The sequence below is a fragment of the Cryptomeria japonica genome, chromosome 10 (genome assembly GCF_030272615.1).
Source record: "Cryptomeria japonica chromosome 10, Sugi_1.0, whole genome shotgun sequence".
NCBI lineage: Eukaryota > Viridiplantae > Streptophyta > Pinopsida > Cupressales > Cupressaceae > Cryptomeria > Cryptomeria japonica.
In genome coordinates, this window is record NC_081414.1 from 285,384,396 (window position 1) to 285,405,844 (window position 21,449).

A 21,449-nucleotide genomic window follows, 5' to 3' on the forward strand; every position below is an offset into this window, starting at 1 on the left:
TGGGAGCCTCTCATCATATGGCATCATCTGAGGGTATTTTCTCCTCTTTCGAGGATGGCACATTTATACACATTTTGATGGGTAATAATAATTACATGAGTGTTTCTAGGAATGGTTCTATTAAAGTTGATGGTGGTACATTCAATAATGTCCTTTGTCTCCCTTCATTATCTTACAACCTCTTTTTCATTTACTAAATTATTGATAGTGTAATGAGTAAGAATGTTGAGCTCACCCTTGAATTATTTCTCATCAAAAATTTGCACAGTAGAGAGCTTATTACAGTTGGTAGTGTTGAGCATGCATCATGGTTATATGAGTTCTCACCTTTTTCTCCCATCGAGCATGTAGTTTGATTGATTGGTCCTAACTCTCTTGCATCTAGAGTGGATAAGGTTTTCTCAAAATAACCAAAAAAATTGTGTAGGTGAATATGAAAGCACTAGAAAGCTAAGTGGTAGAGGTAGTACATAGTGCCATATAAATAAATGACTTTCAAACTAACAAATTCAAGAAAAAATTGATTGGTGTTAAATTTATGGTTGTGCAACTTAAATATTTTCTCATAACTACTAGGACTAATATAGATGTAGATCAGGTAATCATTGAAGTATTATAAAATAATTTAGAAGAACTGAAGCTACAACCCATCAGATAAAAATAAATGTTGTTGACTTTAGTAATAAAATAATATTCATGAAAAAAATGGTTAGCCAATATATTTTATTGTGATGGTTAGAAACCTAAATAGAAACCTAAGATGAACTAATAAATAGTCTAATGAAGTGAAAAATAACTTGGAAACAAAAATAGAGTCAACTAAAGAAGAAATAAAGTCATTACAAGGCAAAAACAAAGAGAATTTTTTTTCAACAAGATGGTTCAAACTATTTAGATCTTCATAAATAACCCATTGTATAAGAAAATTGAATATTTTATGGCCTCCTTTGTGCTAGAGCACTAAATCTTAGATTTTTTAAGGATGTAACATGATATCATCAAGAAATGAATCAAGTTGAAAAAAATAGTTCTAAATTTTTGTAGGATCAGTATTACCTTAAAATTTGAAGCTTTATTGAGAACTTGTATAATATTTAATGCCATTAACTTTTATCTTACATGATGTATTGAATAAAAGTCTACTGAGCTATTGATAAAAGGTTTTATACTACAAGGAAAAATGAACTTATACAAATAGGCTATAAAATGGACACCAACAATCAATAAGATAATAAAAATTAGCACGAGACTTACCAAATTATTAATATATCCTTAAATTTTTCTTTTGGGGGCAATGTACATCATTATGGTTATTATTTAAATTTAAATACTCATTTTCATGCACATTCATAGTTTAGATGTAGTTTCTAATAGTGGCAGTATTGAGCTTAAGGTAAACTCTAACTCTCAAGTTGGGTAGCTAGAACTTGATATTTTGAACCTATTTTTAGATATTTATCTTGACCTCCTTATTGATATATGGGGAGTCTATATAATTTTTCAAAAGGATATTATATATGTGTAATACCAGTTGAGTAGCCAATGCACTTAATGTAAGTAGTTATTGTCCAATGGTTTTATAATTTAATTATTTCCTTATTATTATACTATTATGTGTGTACATTTTTTTTATTATGGTATTGTAAGCTTCTAAGCTCTGCATTGGTTCTAAGAATGTATGTATTTAGTATTTACTCTTCCATGCATTATTTTATTTCTATATTATCTTCCATTTTCCCAGCATTAGGATAAGACATCAATATTTTGGTCACATCCCAATTTTTTTGATGGTTATGTAGGGTATATTGATCTAGACCATGGCCAAAGACCAAATCTCCTGCTTCCATTAAAAAAAAGGGGCATTATTCTTACCTCTTGATATAATAATTTAGGGATTAATTTATATTTATGTAAGAAGTCTAGTGATCATTGGTCCACTCTTACATGTTAATATCTTCAATTTTATCCTTCTTAGAAAATATATCCCCTTTTAAATGAATTTTATTTCTACCTACCTTCAAATAGTTTAATTAACTTTATGATCATTGAACCTTTATAAAAGGTAGTATCATAATAACATTAAAACAAGCATTTCTAGGTCCTCCCATGCATAGTGCACAATTAATTTAGGCTACTTTATTCTATTATTTATCATGTGTCAAACTACCTATTTTGTTTTATCTTTATTTTATTTTCTATCCATTTTGATCTCTCTCTTTTCTATTGAATCTTGCATGTAGTTGTTGTGTTCTCAAGAAACCTTACTGTGTGTTTCTGGGAATCGTCGATTAATTTTATTAGTCTACCTTTTTATTATATAGACAAGAAATATTAAACCATTTCTTAACTTTTTTTTTTATGACTATCTATATTATTTCAGTACTATGAAGTATGCATTACCATTTATTTACTCAATAGCAACCAATTTCACAACATGCAATCTAGTTTGTTTTACTGACTCATTATTATTCTAAGAAAACAAGCCTTATGTTTCATGAAGGGTCCTTTATGATGCTATTAGTGATTCCTAACATAGGCAATAAATTTCATTACGTCATGAATAGAGTAAAAGAGAAGACTATTAAAAAAAATTATAGATAAATGAAAAATTAAAGAAATAGAGGAGAAAGGAGGTATTATAAGAACTCAAATCATCCATGTGCAATTCAAGTATCCCTAATAGAGTTATGACATATGGTAGATATTAGATTTATGTCTTGATTGTGGGTAGAGATAACTTTGTCAATGGTTTAGATGCATATCTAGTCATGGAAAAATATCTAAGCATGTGTGCAAGAACAATTTCTTTTATATTTGTGCAATCCACTTTTTCAAAATTTTGATATCTAGTAAAATAAAATGGAGTAAGTAAATTATGTGCATGAATCATCTAATTAAATGAGACCTAATACAACCTTACTCTAGATCTAATTTAATTTGGATGTGAAAATTTAATAATTATTCTACCATCTACATGCAATTAAATTATAATAGACTTTAAAAATTGTAAAATAAATAACAAACAATCTTAACAATATTGTGAAATAACTAATTTATAATAAAAACTTATAAATTTAAATTTCAGATAAATAAATTTACAGAAAAATACTTAACTAGACACTAAAATCATATATTGATTAACATCTATATATTAAATTAATTAAACATATAAGTTTTGTTCCCTACAATTCCATATGATCTCCCACCATCATCTCCTCTCGTTTTAATAAAATGTGTCTGTACATTTTTGTTCATATGCAAACTTTTTAACTTTAATTACTCATCATAAATGAGAAAACAAAAGGCGACGAAGATTATCATAAAATCAATTATTATATATAACAATAAAAGACGATGCCAAAACTCGATCTATACGTTATTATATTAAAGTTTGAAAGGACAAGAGCTAAAACTAAGACAACTCTCGAATAACTCTACCTGGGACATAAGTGGATGTCACCCGAATGTTTTTAGCTATTTGATATTTTCAATGCGTTTAGATGAATATCAACACAAATCATTGCTCTATGATTACTTAGTGAGTAACGAGAATCTTACCCTAAAAGATTTTATAATCTATACTCTCCAGAATTATCATGAATTTTGGCTGCTTACGGTATTCAGCCTGCAATACCGGTACACATTTCTTCGAATATCCCTAGATGTCGTGTCTCATTTCAACGAGGCATCCATTTGTCTTAATAATTTAGAATTTTCCAAAAATCCTTCTGAAATTCAAGCGCTTAAAATATTATTCAGCGACCCCTCAAGATGCCCTTTCTAGTGCGTCCCGAAGTATCTTTCATATGCTTTTGTTTTATACTGTGCTGAAAGCCTTATATAGAGCAGCATCCCGCATTCTATTCTCCAATTAGTACTGTTAGTGCTGATATTTACTTGCAATTTCTTCTTAATTCTAGTTTTCTGAGGTGAAACAGCAAATGGGTCGTACTCTAAACAAGAAGCCCCTTGCTGTTATGGTCCCGTTTCCTGCACAAGGCCACATAAATCCCATGTTTCAGCACCAACTATCAACACCAACTATCAACACGAACGCATGATAGGAGCTAATAATAACAAAGAGTCGAGCTTAGTCAGAGAGGCTCAAGAAATCGGTATTCGATTATTGTCGATCTCTGATGGATTAGGTCCTCATGAAAGTCGAAATCAGTTTTCGAAGATGGTGAGATCAATGGAGGCCACCTGTGGGCCTTTACTTTGTAAACTGGTTGATGAGATCCAAGAGGAGGAGGGACTGGCTGTTACCTGCTTGATTGTAGACTTAATTTCAGCCTACTGGGTATTAGAGGCAACCCAGCACTTGGATATATCAAGAGCTGTCTTTTGGACAGGGCTTACTGCCTCATACTCCACCTTCTATCATGCTCCAACTCTTATCTCTTCCGGAATTATAACTTCCGAAGGTAAGAAACCACTGATTTCGTGTATTATATTTGTACTACTCTTTAAAAGGAATATTGTTCAACCTTTTACTTCTGATTTTGTTGTAGCAGGTACACCTACTGATCATCGTATGGTCGAATACGTTCCTTGGGCGCCCCAAATCCATTCTAGTCAGTTTCCATGGCTCCTTCCAGGAAGCGAAGATCAGGACTTTCTTTTCCTGATGACCCTTAGATGTATTGAAAGCGCAAAAGGGCTATTCCATTTTACCAATACTGTGAATGAACTAGAAATCCCAATTCACAAATCCTTTGCAAAAGAAGATCAAGTTTATTCCATAGGTCCCTTAATTCCTTCACAATTTCTTGATGCCCAATCGGAAAGGACAATGGGTACAATGAGCACGGGCTTCTGGACAGAGGAAGTTGAGTGCCTCTCATGGCTGGACAAACAGCTTGCGAAATCTGTGATTTATGTTGCATTCGGAAGCGTAGCTATTTTGAACCAAACACAGTTGGAGGAGTTTGCCCTGGGGCTGGAGGCCACTCAGAGACCATTTCTGTGGGTTCTGCGGTGTGATCTACTTAATGGAGAGCCTGCAGTGCTGCCTTCAGGATTCATGGAACGCACAAAACATCTTGGCTGCTTTGTGTCCTGGTCTCCACAGCTAAGAGTCTTGTCCCATCCTTCTGTAGCCTGCTTCGTCACGCACTGCGGGTGGAATTCAACTCTTGAGAGCATCACCATGGGTGTTCCAATGATCTGTTGGCCTTATTTTGCAGACCAGTTTATAGACAGCTCCTTTATATTAGAAGAGTGGAGAGTCGGGCTGACTTTGAATGCAAACATGAAAGGGATTATAGAGAAACGTGAGGTCCAGGAGATAGTCGAGAGGTTATTAGATAGTAAGGAAGGTGCTGAGATAAGTGAAAAAATGAGTACGCTGAAGAATATGGTAAGGACTGCTGTGAGAGAAGGGGGGTCGTCTAATATCAACTTCAGAAAGTTCGTAAATGCCATGAAAAACACTTGATTAGTCAGTGTTTACCGTCATCAAGTCCTCAGCAAATAGACCTGTCATATTCGCAATTAAAGTGTGACCTGAATTCTTGCTTTTTCATCCCAATATAAGTCACTGTTTAGCGTGATTTCCCAATACTACGCTGTTTAAAGTCCTCAGTAAATAAACTTGGCGTAGTCACAATTGAGGTGTGATCTGAATTGTTGCTTCACCGTCCTTCTATAAGTAATTTTTTCAACAAGTGAACGTGACCAGCTCTACTTCTTCCATGCATATTAAATAATTACTTTATTTAATATCACTACATTTTTAAGTTCCTGCTCATAAGGTGGGGAACTAATCTTTTCGGTTAAGCAATTTTGTCATTAGTTCTTGTTGAAATATGAAAGGTGAAGCCTAATGTTTCTCGTTTTAATTAATTTTGTAAATTGTTAAATATGGATGAAAAAAACAATGATTGTTTGTTGGTGTTTTTGCTGTGGATAATTCTGGTTTTCATTAAAAAAAAATATTTATCTAATAACATTATGTGAAATGTAATATAAGATGTATATCTTATGTTTTTAATGACATTATTTTTATTCGTTACATCATGAAATGTTATTGTGACACACAAACATATAGGTGTCTTCTATAAAATATTTACGGTAGTAGGAAGGCAGTTCCTTATTTTACGTGGCTTGTTTAAACATACACATTTTGCATACATTTGTAATAAAAAACACGCAAGGAATCCTTTTTATAGTAGGCAATTATGCCTTCAAGAACTATAGGAAGATAGGTATTGGTTCCTCTCATTTCAATTAAACTTGTGCTCTAGCAAGAAGATAGCTTTGTTTTTTCATATAAAAAAGGAAGAGTGAACAATTGTCCAATAAAATCACAAGAGATGCATTATAAGGTGCATACCCTAAGATTCTTATGGCAATTATTTTTTGGTTAAACCATTAAACTTTCTCTTGACACAAACATATAAGTGTCATTTGCAAAATATATGTGGTTGTAGGATGGTGTTTCCCAATTTCATGTGGCTTGTCTACACAAACACATTTTGCATACATTTATAAAAGAAAACATGGTAGGGATCATTTTCATTGTAGGCAATTGTTTCTTCAATAACAACTAGAGGAAGATAGGTTTTTATTTATCTAATTTCTATTAAAATAATCCCTTGTTAGGGTTTCAAAATATTTTTCATGCAAATTTTATTGATTAGTTTCATTGAAAGGACAACATAATTTTATAGAATCTTTTTTTACAAAGAGGTAAAGATTTATTCAGAAATCACAGAAATACCAAGTTTTGGCCTTAGGCCCACCAAGATAGCAATAGAAACTAAAAGGATCCTTAAAAACCACTAGCACCACCACTAAAAAGACCAGTGACCATAGCATTAGATTCGACCATCGAAATTCCAATGATAATACCTTTTTGAAAAGGTCGACAATCCAATCAACTCCTCAAGATTTATGTCCATGTAGAATTTCAGCCCAATCAGACAACCAAGACAAAAGTTATGACCCCGCGAAGTCCCTGCATCAAGGACGAAACACCCAAAAATTCCCAACCAAGGAGAGGCTAAGTTCAGCAATGGTTGAGTTAACTAACACATCAGGTACCTCCACTTGATGTGCACTAACCACACATTTATCCTGAGGAGCAAGACTGCCAGAAGATTTCCCCATCTTCGTAGGGCTTCCACCTTGGAGTTTCCTCGCATAAGTCAAAGATTCAAGTTCTACGAAAAGGTCAAAACGGTACTGAGGAGAAGAAGGGAAATAGGAATAATTTGCCATCAAAGGGTTCTCTTGAAAAGCATGGCAGTCATGTGCAACAATGATATGGGACCCAACCTGTTGGGAAACCCATAAAGCCCCCCCTTGCCCCCAGCTTCAGCCATAGGAAAACTAGAGGGAGGCAAGCAACACATGAGGAACGTCTGGCCAAAAGCAGCTAGCAAAACACTACCATGAGAGACAGTCAGAGAGAGCTCCCAAGTTTTTTCATTTTGGTTGTTTTTCCCATCCTTAGACCTCCCTTGCTACCTTAAGAACTGATATTTTATACTTTGGCACTATTTGTTATTGTCTACTCTACTCACTTGTAACTTTCTCAATATTGGATCTACAACTACACAAATATAAAATAGGGAAAAGGGTTATGTTGATAGGGGCTTGCCTATATCAAACCCTATGTTATTTCTCTCACATCCATAATTTTTGGCAATGTGATAGGATGCATGGCCTTATAAGGACAAAGACTAAACAAATGACAAAATGCTAAAATGACGAGATATTATCTCAAGTATGAAATCTTTTGAAAGAATCTCACACAAATCTTGATGTGATGCTCAAGAAGTCATACAAAATGTTAGTGTATTCTTGCAACATGGAATACCATAACATACTTGATCACAATTGTTGTAGAAGACTTGAATCATTTAGTTTTTTAACTTTCTCATTGCCTAATTATATTTCCTTAGTCAAGAGTTTAGATTGTTCATTTGGATATTTTAAACTGTGAAATGAGAAGGGATGTCATATTATTACAAAATTTGTACCCTTTCAAAATGTATTTTTGGGATAGGTTGATAGAGGGTAATCACACAATAGTGATTCCCACTTTTTGGTTGAAATAGGAAATTGAAATCAACATTCTCAACTAAATCTTCACTTTCTAACACATATAGTAGCTAAACTGTTAAAAATTTGAAGATGACTGATTTTATGGGATTTTCTCTATAGATTCTAAACATGTATACTTTTTTTAAATTTGAAATTAAATTATAATATTTTTCACAAAAATTTTAATAATTTGTTTTTTTATAGTAAACAATATTAATTTTTTTAACATATATTTTAATAACTTATTTTTAAAAGTAAATATTTTTTTTTTAAATGATATTAATGTCACCATGCATAAATTTCTTATAAAAGGGATAAAATTTTAATTTTTTAAATGTATATTTTTGACACCAATATTTAGTGCTTTTCATTTTGTTTCATAATGCTTTATTGCATTGTTTTAATTGATTTTTTAATTTAAATTAATTATAATATAGACATAGGTGTACATGTTGTTATGCATAAAATAATTTGTGTATTGAAATTCAAATTTTTTTATTGAAACAAAGACATCAATACCTAATGCATAGATATTGTTAAAAAAAAAATCCGTAATTTACTATTTTTCCACTTGTATAAAATAGAGAACTTGTAATTTACTATTTTTGGGATAGGTTTTGTGGTACTTACTAGCTCTCCTGCGTCGGCTGGCCTCTGAAATCGGCGAACGCGATCGAATCTATGCACCAATGCCATAGCTGCTGACTGTTGTTGCTCTATTCTCTCTCTGCACTCTGATCTCTTGGATGGGTGGATGACAATGAGGATGTATTCCCCTCGTGGTCTATTTTATAGACTACCCTATCCGTAGCCCTAGCCCTCATCTCCAGAGCCAGTCTTCTTTATCCCATGACTCTGTCACTCTATCCTATTTGGTCAGTCCATTCTAGCCTTTCTTTCTTATCGAGAGATTGTCTGCGATATTTTCAGACATTTTCATCCAATCTCTCGAGGGGGCATATCATTCCCATCTTGGGGCAACTTTGTATCACTTCATATCATCTTCTTTGAAACAACACGACAAACTACATTGTTTCAAAGAGGGGCAAAATGTAGACACCTAAAATTGTCCAGTCTAATTAAATAAATATTTTATTTATTTAATTACTTTAGCCTAATTCTTCTATTAATTAAATAAATCTCTATTTATTTAATTAATTCATTTATCCTCTTCTAGCCTTATTTCTCATTTAAATAAATACATTTATTTATTTAAATAATCATTTTCCTAAATTAAATAAATATCTTATTTATTTAATTAATCCCACTTCTTCTATTAATTAAATAAATCTTTATTTATTTAATTAATTCATTAACCTTTTCTACCTATGACACATGTCATTCATCTTTTAATTCATACACTACCTACCCTCTCATTATTTTCTTATTTCCTCTACCTACCCTCTAATCATAGCTGACCATTTATCTTTTACACCTCTCAATCTTATCCCTCCATTTCATATAGTGTCTTCTATATAAGAGGATACTTCCTTCATTATCAACCCTAATCAATCAATCTATGCATCCTAACTCAATTGCGCACTCGACTACACTATGCCTTTTTCATGTGATCCTACTTGCAACCACATTTCCATTCTTTGTTGAGCTCTTGTGCACATAAAATCTGAGAGCAAATATATCAAGCAAGATCAATGGAGATAGGAAGAATGGAGATTCAAACCCTATTGGACATGTGATGGTATAATCTTTGTGATTTCATTTGATTTGCATTGTCTTAGGTAATCTTCATATGTTATGGTGGATCTTTGTTGTTGTTGGGCTAGGGTTTAGTGGTTGAATTCATTTAACCTTTCAATATTGTTGTTATCCATTTTCACCATATACAATGACAATGATATTGGGGGAGAGTTTCCACAAGACCATGGACAAATACAGGGTAAATGCAGATGTGGTTATCATGGTCCTAGATTGAGTTTTAGTGTTGGCATTTGCATGAAGATTGCATTAATGAAATGTTATGTTGTCATTGATGTCAATTAACCGGTAACAGTATTGTTATAATGTTGTTTTCTAATTGGTAGGAAGAGCTAGTGAAGGGAACTGCAACTGGTATTGCTATGAAATGGAGAGATGAACCAGTAAACCCTACAAATGTTGATATGCTAAACCCTAACCGATGAAGTTTGGTGAATCAGTTGTATTGGTTTATGATCAAATAATGAGTGGTAATGATTATGCCACGTATGCATGTTGTATGATAAGATTTTCAAATAGTTTTTAGTGCATAGAGATAACGGTTTTTGTCTTGGGAATAAGCAAGTTCATTGCATGTAATGGAAACCGCGTGATGAGTTACAAATTTTGATGATGCGGTGATTAAGGAGCGGTCAAGGACATCTTGAATGATGTGCAATGATTGTTATGTAATCCAATGGTCATACTTGAACCGATTTGTTTGTAATCTCTATGAGAGAATTAGGTTTCTGATGTGTTACCGACCTATTGATTTGTTTATAAGGTTGATGAGTTGTTTTGTTGAAGTGTTGGCAATTTGTAGTTGAGAGTATGATAGTGTAGTTGTTGAACCAGATGATGTATATGCAATTTGTGTAAAGGCAGATAGGAGCAGGAAAAGGATTTGAACAAGCAAGTGTAGTTCTATTCAAATAGATCAGCAAACCCCTGTTGTTTTCTAACAGTTACAACAGTCAAATCCCCTAACTGAGTAAGTTGTAACAAGCTTAGTGTTATTCAAATCCTCTAACCAGGTGGTCCATTAGCTTAGATTTCAAATCCTCTACCGAGGTCACTCCTAATAGGGTATTGCTTCTAATAGAGCATTATAGTCAATCCCTTAACCGAGTGGTCCCTAGTAGGATCTGTTCTTAACAAGACTTTTGTAAAGCTTTAATAGGCTTGGCTCCTAACAGGGCGAACTTCATAAGAGTTCAAAATACTTGTGGGTATTCATCCCCACCATGGTTTTTTCCCATTTGGGTTTCCACGTAAAAAATATTGTGTCAAGTGGTGAATGTTTTTGTGGTTATATGTTTATTGTGGTCAAATTGTTTAACTGCTAAATCTACTTTGATATGTTATGTTAATCGGCAGCAATGTGAAATATGTTTTAACTACTCATAGTAAAGTATTTGAATGACTCAGTTAAATGGTTTGTGAGTTTCAGAGATGTTTTATTGTTAGTCTATTATAATAGTCAACCAGTTTAACTTGTCAGTAATATTGCATTTGAAGTTCAGTGTTAAAACCAGTCAGTCTAGATTTTGCTTAGAGAGGTTGATTTTGAGACTGGTGAAAGTCTTTGCTATTTTTTATCTACTAATTCACTCCCCCCCCCCTCTTAGTAGTTGACCGGATCCTTATTCTATCATCATACCATCAATTGGCATCAAAGCTATTTAGGTGCTCTAAGGTCAAAGCCTAACAACTCGAGGTAAATATCTTGTAGAGCATGATGAAGAAAGAAGGTACAAAGTTTAATAGAGAGAACTACAAAATATGGAGTGATAAAATAAAAATTTATATCAAGAGTCTAGGAAGTCAATACTGGGAACATGTTGGTACTCAATATGTTTCACCTAATGGGATTATGACTGATGGTCAGAAGAAAGAGAAACAAGAAAAAAATCAAGCATTGGAGGCCATTATCAGTTCTTTGTCTGATGCAAAGTATGTAGATGCCCATGGTCTAGAGACTCTTATGAGGTATGGAAGAAACTTGAAGAGATCTATAGCGGTAATGAGCATGTGAAGATTGCCAAAGAAGAGAGTCTAAGAGGAAAATTTGATGACATGCATATGGCTGAAGGTGAGCATATACAACAGTATGGTCAGAGGATCAAAGAGAAAGTTGGTGAGATCAAGAGTGTTGGTGGTAAAGTACAAGATGCCACAGTAATTAGTAAGGTGTTGAAAACCCTTCTACCGGTCTACGCTATCCAAGTTGCAGCCATTCAGGAGCTAAAATCTTGACAAAACTAAGGTAGCCCTTGACTCCATCATTGGCAAGCTTGCTTCTTTTGAATTAAATGGCTATGATGGTAGTGTTCAGAAATTTGAATCTACATTTAGAGCTTCAGTTTCTAACCCTTCTATGAAGAAAAGTAGAGATGTCAGTCACAGTTATGAATCTAGATCCAGCAGAGAATTTGATGATGAAGAGAGTTTGGTTGAGCTTGAAGCAATGTTGGCCAAGAGTTTGCCCAAAGGAATCGATAAGTACAGAGGTAAATTACCTTTGAAATGTTTTGCATGCAACAAGATTAGACACATTGCAACTAACTACCCTAATGGTGACAATGAGCACAAGAGTGATAAGTTTAAGAAATACAAGGGAAAAGGCAAAAGAGATTGTCTTATTGTAGTTGATGGTGGTATCATTGATGAGGAATCTGAGGGAGATGCTAATGAAGACATTTCTTTTGAAGCCATTAAAGAGGAGACATCTGATCAGAAAGCATTAGTTTCTCGCATGGATAATTCTAATGATTGGATCATTGATAGTGGTTGTTCACACCACATGATCAGTGAACGGAGAAAAATTCTTACTTTGAAGGAATTTAATCGAGGAGTTGTGAGATATGGTAGTGACTCACCCTACATGCTAAAAGGTAAGGGAACTATTTCTCTTAATGGAAAGAGTAGTGCATATGATGTCTACTAGGTTGAAGGATTAAAGCACAGTCTTTTGAGTGTTGCTCAACTTAATGACATAGGTTATCCATTGGAATTTAAGAATGGAATGTGCAAAATCTATGGGAGAAAAGGTGAACTAATTGCTCAACCGGCAAGAAGACTAAAGGTAAACTGTTTCACCTGAATCCTAAAGTCAACAACTTTTTAATTGTTAAAGTAGATGATAGTTGGCTTTGGCATAGGAGATTTTGTCATATACATTTTGATAACATTGTTAAAGTGAGCAAGTCCAAGACAGTGAGAAGTTTGCCTCAGTTGGACAAACTGGTTAATGTTCTATGTAAGGAATGTCAGTTGGGAAAGATGACATCCTCAAATTTTAAGAGAAAATCATTTTCAGCGAAAAATTTGTTATATTTGGTTCATACAGACCTCTGTGGACCAAAAGGACCAAAAGTATTCAAGGTGACAAATATTTTATGATCTTCACTAATGATTTCTCAAGAATGATGTGGGTCACATTCTTGAAGGATAAAATAGAAGAATTTAGTAAGTTCAAGACATTCAGGGCTTTAGCTAACAAGGAAAGTGGCAAGAAGATAAAGTGTTTGAGGACTGATCAAAGTGGTTAATTTACTTTAGTCAAATTCACTACATATTGTGAAGAAATGGTATCAAAAGGCATGTTTCTGTACCGAGGACACCACGATAGAATGGTATAGCAGAGAGGAACAATTGGTCAGTTGTTGAAGCTGCTAGAATGTTGTTGATACAAGGAGGAGTACCAAAAAAATTTTGGAGAGAAGCTATCAGCGTAGCTATCTACACTATGAACTAGATATTGGTAAAAAGAGGGAAGGATAAAACTCCTTATCAATATTGGCATGGTAGATCACCTAATGTCAGTTATTTTAAGATATTTGGTAGTAAATTTTTTATTAAGAGAGGTGACTATGCTAGCAAGTTTGAGGCTAAAAGTGATGAAGGTATATTTCTCGGTTACTCCACCAAGAGTAAGGCCCACAAATATTACAACAACCAGACATAGAGAATTATTGAGAGTGTTGATGTTCGAGTGGATGAGTATCCTAAAGTCTTAGGGGAAACCAGTGTGGAGAAAGGGGATGAAGATCCTTGCATTCTGATTGTGGAACCAAAACCAGTGAAACTGGTAAAAAGAATGTTGTTGTACCAGTTCAACTAGAACAGGTAGATTCAGAAGAAGATGATGATAATGAAGAAGAAAAATCTAAAGATAATGATCATATCATTCCAAGGTATATGAGACTCAGTCACAATCTTGACCAGATTATTGGAGATAAAGATGCTGGAGTGTTAACCAAAAGAAGAATCAGAGAAAATTCTTGCATGATCTCTACCATTGATCCTAGAACTGCTAAGGAAGCATTTGGAGATGATTATTGGATCAAAGCTATGGAGGAGGAGATTGATCAAATTGAGAAGAACAACATATGGACCCTAGTACTGAGACTAGTGAATAAAATAGTGATAGGTACTAAGTCGGTATTAAGTAATAAACTGAATGAGGATGGAGTAGTAGTCTGAAACAAAGCTAGATTAGTTTGCAAAGGTTATGTACAAGAAGAAGAAGAAGACTATAGTGAGACTTTTGCACCTATTGCTAGACTGGAAGGTGTCAGGACTTTACTTGCATTTGTAGCATATAAGGGATTCAAATTATATTAGATGGATGTGAAGTCAACATTTTTGAATGGGATATTGGAAGAAGTATACATTGAGCAGATAAATGGTTATTCTTTGACATATGAGAAGGACATGGTATGCAAATTGCACAAGACACTATATGGTTTGAAGCAAGCACCAAGAGCATGGTATGAGAGGTTACATTAACAGCTGATGAAGATAGTTTTTCAGAGAACTAGTGAAGATAGCAATATATATCTCAAATCTGAAGGAGATAAGATACTGGTTAGTGAAATGTTTGTGGATTATATCATATTTGGAGGAAATGATAACATGAGCAATGACTTTGAAAATGAGATAAAAAATGAGTTTGAAATGTCTCTAGTGAGAGAGACAAAATTCTTCATAGGTTTTCAAATACAACAAATGAAGAGTGGTATTTTTATCACATAGTCTAAGTATGTGAAGGAGGTATTAAAGACATTTGGAATGAGTGACTACAAACTAGTTGGGACACCAATGGTTACAAGGTGTAAATTGTCTAAAGAGGATGAAGCCACGTCTGTTGATGAAAATGAGTATAGGTTAATGATTGGGAAATTGCATTATCTTGTTCACAGCAGACCGGATATAGCTCATGCAGTTGGTCTAGTTGCTAGATTTCAGAAGAATCCAAAGGAAACACATTTTATAGCAACCAAGAGGATATTCACATATTTGAAAGGTACTATTGACTATGGTTTATGGTATCCATATGTAGGTAACTCTGATTTGAAGTTGTATATAGATGTAGACTAGGGAGGTAATGTTGTGACATAAAGAGCACAACTGGTGGAGCATTCTTTCTTGGTGGAAGAATAGTTTCATGGAGCAACAAGAAGCAAAGTTGTATATCATAGTCCACTGGTGAAGCTGAGTATGTTGCAACTTATATGAATTGTACCTAGGCTATCTAGATGAGACACATTTTGAAAGGATTCAAGATAAAGTTTACAGAACCGGTAAAGATGTTATGTGACAACACCAGTGCCATAAATATTTCAAAGAACCCTATTTTGCATGCATGAACCAAGCATATTGAATTGAAAAAGCACAGAGTAAAGATATGTTATTGGATCATGTTTCTACCATTTTGCAACTCGCAAATATCTTTACTAAACCTCTGCCTAAGACTAATTTTGAGTATATTAGAAGTCAGCTAGGGGTCAAGTACCCCTACATGAGGTCAATTGGGCATGATGTAGAATACATAAGTCCCAGAGCTACTTGCAGAATTTTACACCAGGATTGGTGTAGAGTGGATTTATTCCATAGGGAGAGCATCAAGTTGCAGGTTGATGATGCTTAACAGTGAAGGTTGGCATTGCATGTTTTACTTTCACTTTGGAATTTTTGTCAAAGGGGGAGAAGAACTATATAAATGGTGAGAATAATTGTATGATTGACAGAGAGAAGATCTATAGCCAGTTACTAGCTGAAGACATGGAGACTCAGTTGAAGGAGAATACATGGTAAAATGTAAACCAGGATTCCTATTCACAATCATAGCAATCAAGGGTATTGATACTTGTATTGCCATCAATGCCAAAGGGGGAGATGTTTGGCATTTGCATGAAGATTGCATTAATGAAATGTTATGTTGTCAGTGATGTCAATTAACTGGTAATAATTTTGTTATAATGTTGTTTTCTAATCGGTAGGAAGAGCTAGTGAAGGAAACTGCAACCGATAGGTGAATTTGTGGATGAAACCGGTATTGCTATGAAATGGAGAGATGGACCCGTAAACCCTACCTATTGATATGATAAACCCTAACCGATGAAGTTTGGTGAATCGGTTGTATTGGTTTATGATCAAATGATGAGCGGTAATGATTATGCCACGTATGCATGTTGTATGAGAAGACTTTCAAATGGTTTTTGGTGCATAGAGAGAATGGTTTTTGTCTTGGGAATGAGCAAGTTCATTGCATGTAATGGAAACCGCATGATGAGTTACAAAGCTCGATGAAGTGGTGATCAAGGAGCGGTTAAGGGTATCTTCAATGATGTGTAGTGATTGTTATGTAATCCAATGGTCATACTTAAACTGATTTGTTTGTAATCTCTATGAGAGAATTAGGTTTGTGATGTGTTACTGACCTATTGATTTGTTTAAAAGGTCGATGAGTTGTTTTGTTGAAGTCTTGGCAATTTGTAGTTGAGAGTACGAGAGTGTGCTTGCCGAACCAAATGATGTATCTATAGTTTATGTAAAGGCAGATAGGAGCATGAAAAAAAATTGAACAAGCAAGTGTAGTGCTATTCAAAGAGATCATCAAACCCCTATTGTTTTCTAACAATTACAACAATGAAATCCCCTAACTGGGTAAGCTCTAACAAGCTTAGTGTTATTCAAATCTTCTAACCAGGTGGTCCATTATCGTGGATTTCAAATCCTCTACCAAGTTTACTCCTAATAGGGTATTCCTTCTAATAGGGCATTATAGTCAATCCCTTAACCGGGTGGTCCCTAATAGGATATGTTCTTAACAGGAGTTTTGTAAAGCTTTAATAGGCTTGGCTCCTAACAGGGCGAACTTCAGAAGAGTTTAGAATACTTGTGGGTATTCATCCCCACCATGGTTTTTTCCCATTTGGGTTTCCACGTAAAAAATATTGTGTCAAGTGGTGAATGTTTTTGTGGTTATATGTTTATTGTGGTTGAATTGTTTAACTGCTAAATCTACTTTGATATGTTATGTTAATCGACAACAATGTGAAATATGTTTTAACTACTCTTAGTAAAGTGTTTGAATGATTCAGTTAAATGGTTTGTGAGTTTCAGAGATGTTTTATTATTAGTCTATTATAATAGTCAACTAGTTTAATTTGTTAGTAATATTGCATTTGAAGTTCATTGTTTAAACCAGTTAGTTTAGAGTTTGCTTAGAGAGGTTGATTTTGAGATTGGTGAAAGTCTATGCAGTTTTCTATCTACTGATCCCCCCCCCCCCTCCTCTCAGTAGTGGACCAGATCCTTATTCTTTCAACATACCATCATTTAGAATTGGGAGAATGTGGATATGTCGGTTCAAGTCATGTGGTAGTGTGTGGAGGATGATTGGCTTGGTAGTTTGATGGAGCTCTTGGAGATGGCAATGTTGGGTGTTAGATTTGATGTTGGGGAAGGGCTGGGCATAAATGAAATTCATGAACTATGTGAATTGGTCCTTTGCATATGTTGGCCATTTGGTTTGGATGGAGAAGAGTGTAGAGAAGAGGTGGCAATTGGTTGGTACTCACCAAATCTTTATCTGAGAGAGAAAGAGTTGGAATATCGGTGCCCTATGGCAGGTAGCTTTGCAATGTGTGGCACTACAAAGAAGACTGTAAAAGTGAAGGGTAAGCGAAAGGCATCAGGTAAGAGGAGGGCCAAGCTGGACAAGGAGATGAAATATTTTAATGGTTCAGAGATGGGTGGTGGTGGATGGGGAAATGTGGATGAAGGGTCAAGCGACTTTTCTCCAGATGTGCCCTATTTATGGTTTGCACGGTGCGGTGGTGGTTGGGGGCTACTGTATTTTTTCTCTTTTATTTTATTATTATTGTGTAAACTGTCATCAATCTCTAGTGGTAGAATCTTTTAGGGTTAGGGGTGTATGGGTTTTTGGTTGTAGTGGCTATTGGGGGTTTCTTCATGCTCTTTTTTGTTTGAATGTTGCAATGCTGGAAAATTTTAAAAGAATGCCAAAGTAATTATGGGTCTGTAATGAAGGCATGGCGGTTGTAAGGGGGTGGTTTACTTGGTGGTGCATGAATCTATTGTAGGCTTTTTATAATTCTTAAATGTAAACTTTTATTTCAATATAATAATATACATTATTATTACCAATTAAAAAAAAGCAGGGTAAAACATAAATTAGACTCAAAATATGTAATATTGTTTAATTCTTTCATTATCTCTATATAATATTCTCTATATTTTTTACTATATGTCTTGGATTTAGCATCATGATTGTGAGAGATTCAACTTCCAATCAGAAAGATGTGTTTATATGACACATTTCTTATGACATATCAAACTGTAAAGGTTCTAATATCTTTTATATCATGAAATAATCCTCTCCTTGAGAACATTCTTATTTATTATATGAATAATGATCACACTTTAGAGAGTTGTGGCACTCTCTCCAATGATGATGAATCTTTAGTGATCTTTTGGCCTTTTGTAATACCAATTTTGATCCAACTAAGATGGATAATTTTTCTCTTAATGTTATAGTCATAGCTCATATCCCTCTCTTTAAGCTCTTTCTACAACACCATTTCAACCCACATGCCATATTTTGGATATTATTTTTATTCCAAAATGATATTTTGTTATGATTTGAAAGTTCTCCTGCCTATTTAGTTCCCCAAATTATGGATTCCATACTAAATCCTTGTAATGTCCCCCAATAAACTATGGAATTAGTAAATTATGTATCTTAAACTATTGATCTATGAGTATAAAATATGTTCCCAATTTGTTTTCTTTGCAACACACTAGTGTTACTTATGTGTGCATGACTAAACATGGGGATTCCATAGTTTAGGATAAATCATTTGGTCATGGGAGCTCTGTTATAGAAATTTTTTTGTTTTCCATTTATTTTTCCATTGCTTGTGTAGCTTATTATTCTTTCATTCTATTTTTTTAATGTAAAATAGTTTAGAATTTAGAAAGAAAATATTTTACCAATACCAAATATTCCATTCCATCGATAAAATATATTTTTCCTTTATTAGAATAAGTATTTCACAATATAATGAGATAAGATTTTAGAAAACTAATTCAAGACACACTTCATGCAATAATTTCAAGCTCCTGTGAAGATATGATGGAAACAATAATTATAATGTGTATTAAATGGAAAATAAGGCATACTAGTCTTTCTCAATATGATATACATAATCATGGGTTCACATTTGAAACTTCATCTATAATACAATTACCATACAAATTTGATTTTATAAATTAATCATGCAAATAATATATCATCTATTTCACAACCAAATGAATCACTGATAATCTTGTACACAATTCTTGAGTAAAATTTCTTAGATTGTCATCATTCCCTTCCATAAAATGGTTTATGTAATCACACTATAAGGAGCAACTACAATAGCACAACAATTATGCTCACATAGGCTACACAATTACTCACATAAGAAATAATCATTCATAATAATTTAACACATTGAAAAGGCACATCATATACAAAGGAAACTCAGCAATCATAATATTCTAAGTAATTTCTTCAGGGTGAATTCACAATACTGGTTCCCACTTTTTGACCAACTTTAACACTTATATGAATATTTTGAAAAAAACCTTCACTTTTCGGCACCTATAACTTTTAAACCATTAAGAACTTGAAGATGATATAAAGTAGTGATTTTTAACATCTTGTGTGTAGATTCTAAATATATATTTTTCAAATTTGTTTGAATAAAATTTTATTGATTTTTCTATCTCCCTCAAAAAGTAGTTTTTATAGAAAACAACATTTTTTAAGAGTGATGTGTATCCCGAAACACATAATTTTTTTTCTATAAATGAGTTTGTAACATCAATACCTAGGGCATGCAGTTGGTTTGATAGTGATATGTTGAATATTTTTTATTTTATTAAGTTTTGAAGTTCGACTAATTATAATTTAGATATAGGTGTACGTTTGAACACATAACTTGTTCTATATATATCAAAATTCAATTTTCTTTTTTTTGTTAGAAAGAAAACATCAATACCTAGTGCATAGATATTTTTCAGAATCTTTTTGAATTAGTTTACTATTTTTCCCAATGCATTGAACAAAGAAGTTCATGTTTGGTGAAAAACCTACATTCATAAGAAATAAAATAAAAATATATTAATGAAATTAAATATATTAAAAGTTATACTATTTGGAAATATTATAATAAGGACTAAATACTTTAAAAAAAAAAAAATTTAAATGAATTAATTTGACCCCCCAAAAGCTAATGTAAAATTGGTTTGTTATTAGCATTTGATAGATGCAAAGGAGACTCCATTGCAAGTATGATTTATAAGTAGAGAGGTTTTATTCAAGAAATTTTGATCTAAGAGCCTTTGATTTAACTCTCTTAAATTAATTACTTAAAATGGGACCTCTTAAAGCTTAAATCATTATATTTTTTTAAAAATGTATGATTTCAGCAAAAATTAGGACGTACCAAAAAGTGGGAACCAACTTTGTGAGTTCACCCTTCAACCATGTTCTTCAACATTGAAAAGGAAATGAGGACAAATGTCCCAATCAGTAAAAGTTATAGGTATAATCACTCTTGCACAAGAAATGTTATACCTAACTTGCTAGCTAATATACAACTATAGATCTAGAAGATTACCTATTGCTAAGTAAACTTAAAAAATTGTGTACAACTTAAATGCATACACCAATAAATTTAATGCTCTTTTAGGCTTATAAATGTTTGTGAATTCTACTTATATTATAGACTATAGTTTAGAATAATTATCCTTTACAGATTATGATAAAATAATATGCATACTATAATGTGCATAAATGAGATCCACTAGTCAAATCATGTAAAATAGGAATTTACCACATCAATACATTTATGAATAATCAATACATCCAACTACAAACCAAATGGTTGAGTTGGGTGCTAATAATTGATTATTCTTTTGATTGATTGAATTCATTTGATAAATAAATTTGAGAACTATGGTTAATGATGCAAAATTAAGAGTAATCAACATAAACAGTGAACTTTAGATTAGACATGTAGACTCTAACTACAAACATGGAAATAAGAATTAGAAAGGAGCTTGTGTGTGAAATTTTAGCCCAAAAGTCCTATAATATGTATTTAGGCATTAGTATCCTTGGGGTGTTATATTTGGATATCAAAACTGAATTCGGGATTAGGATATCACTATGTGTGTCTTCCTAAAATTTCATTAAAAAGTGTCAGATATTAGGATACCATAGTGTCAAAGACTTTCCACTTCTTCAAAGTTTTGTTCTCTTCATCTTAGAATGTACCTTTTTAATCTATATACATTCTCTATAGAAGAGAAATTTCACACACAAGAGATGAAACATTATGTTGGGT

General features: G+C 33.3%; 1 protein-coding gene across 1 annotated transcript; it reads left to right on the forward strand.

Annotated features, from left to right (window-relative positions):
* Positions 1-4,057: 4,057 nt before the first annotated feature.
* On the forward strand, positions 4,058-5,437 carry LOC131055554 (UDP-glycosyltransferase 85A5-like). The gene is made up of 2 exons (XM_057990021.1): positions 4,058-4,424; positions 4,515-5,437. The coding sequence occupies exons 1-2, from the start codon at positions 4,058-4,060 to the stop codon at positions 5,435-5,437; spliced, it is 1,290 nt and encodes a 429-aa protein (XP_057846004.1).
* The last annotated feature ends 16,012 nt before the right edge of the window (positions 5,438-21,449 follow it).

Coding starts and splice junctions, on each gene's coding strand:
- LOC131055554 (XM_057990021.1), top strand. CDS start 4,058: ATGATAGGAGCTAATAATAACAAAGAGTCGAGCTTAGTCAGAGAGGCT. Junction 4,425..4,514: donor CGGAATTATAACTTCCGAAG/GTAAGAAACCAC, acceptor TTGTTGTAGCAG/GTACACCTACTGATCATCGT.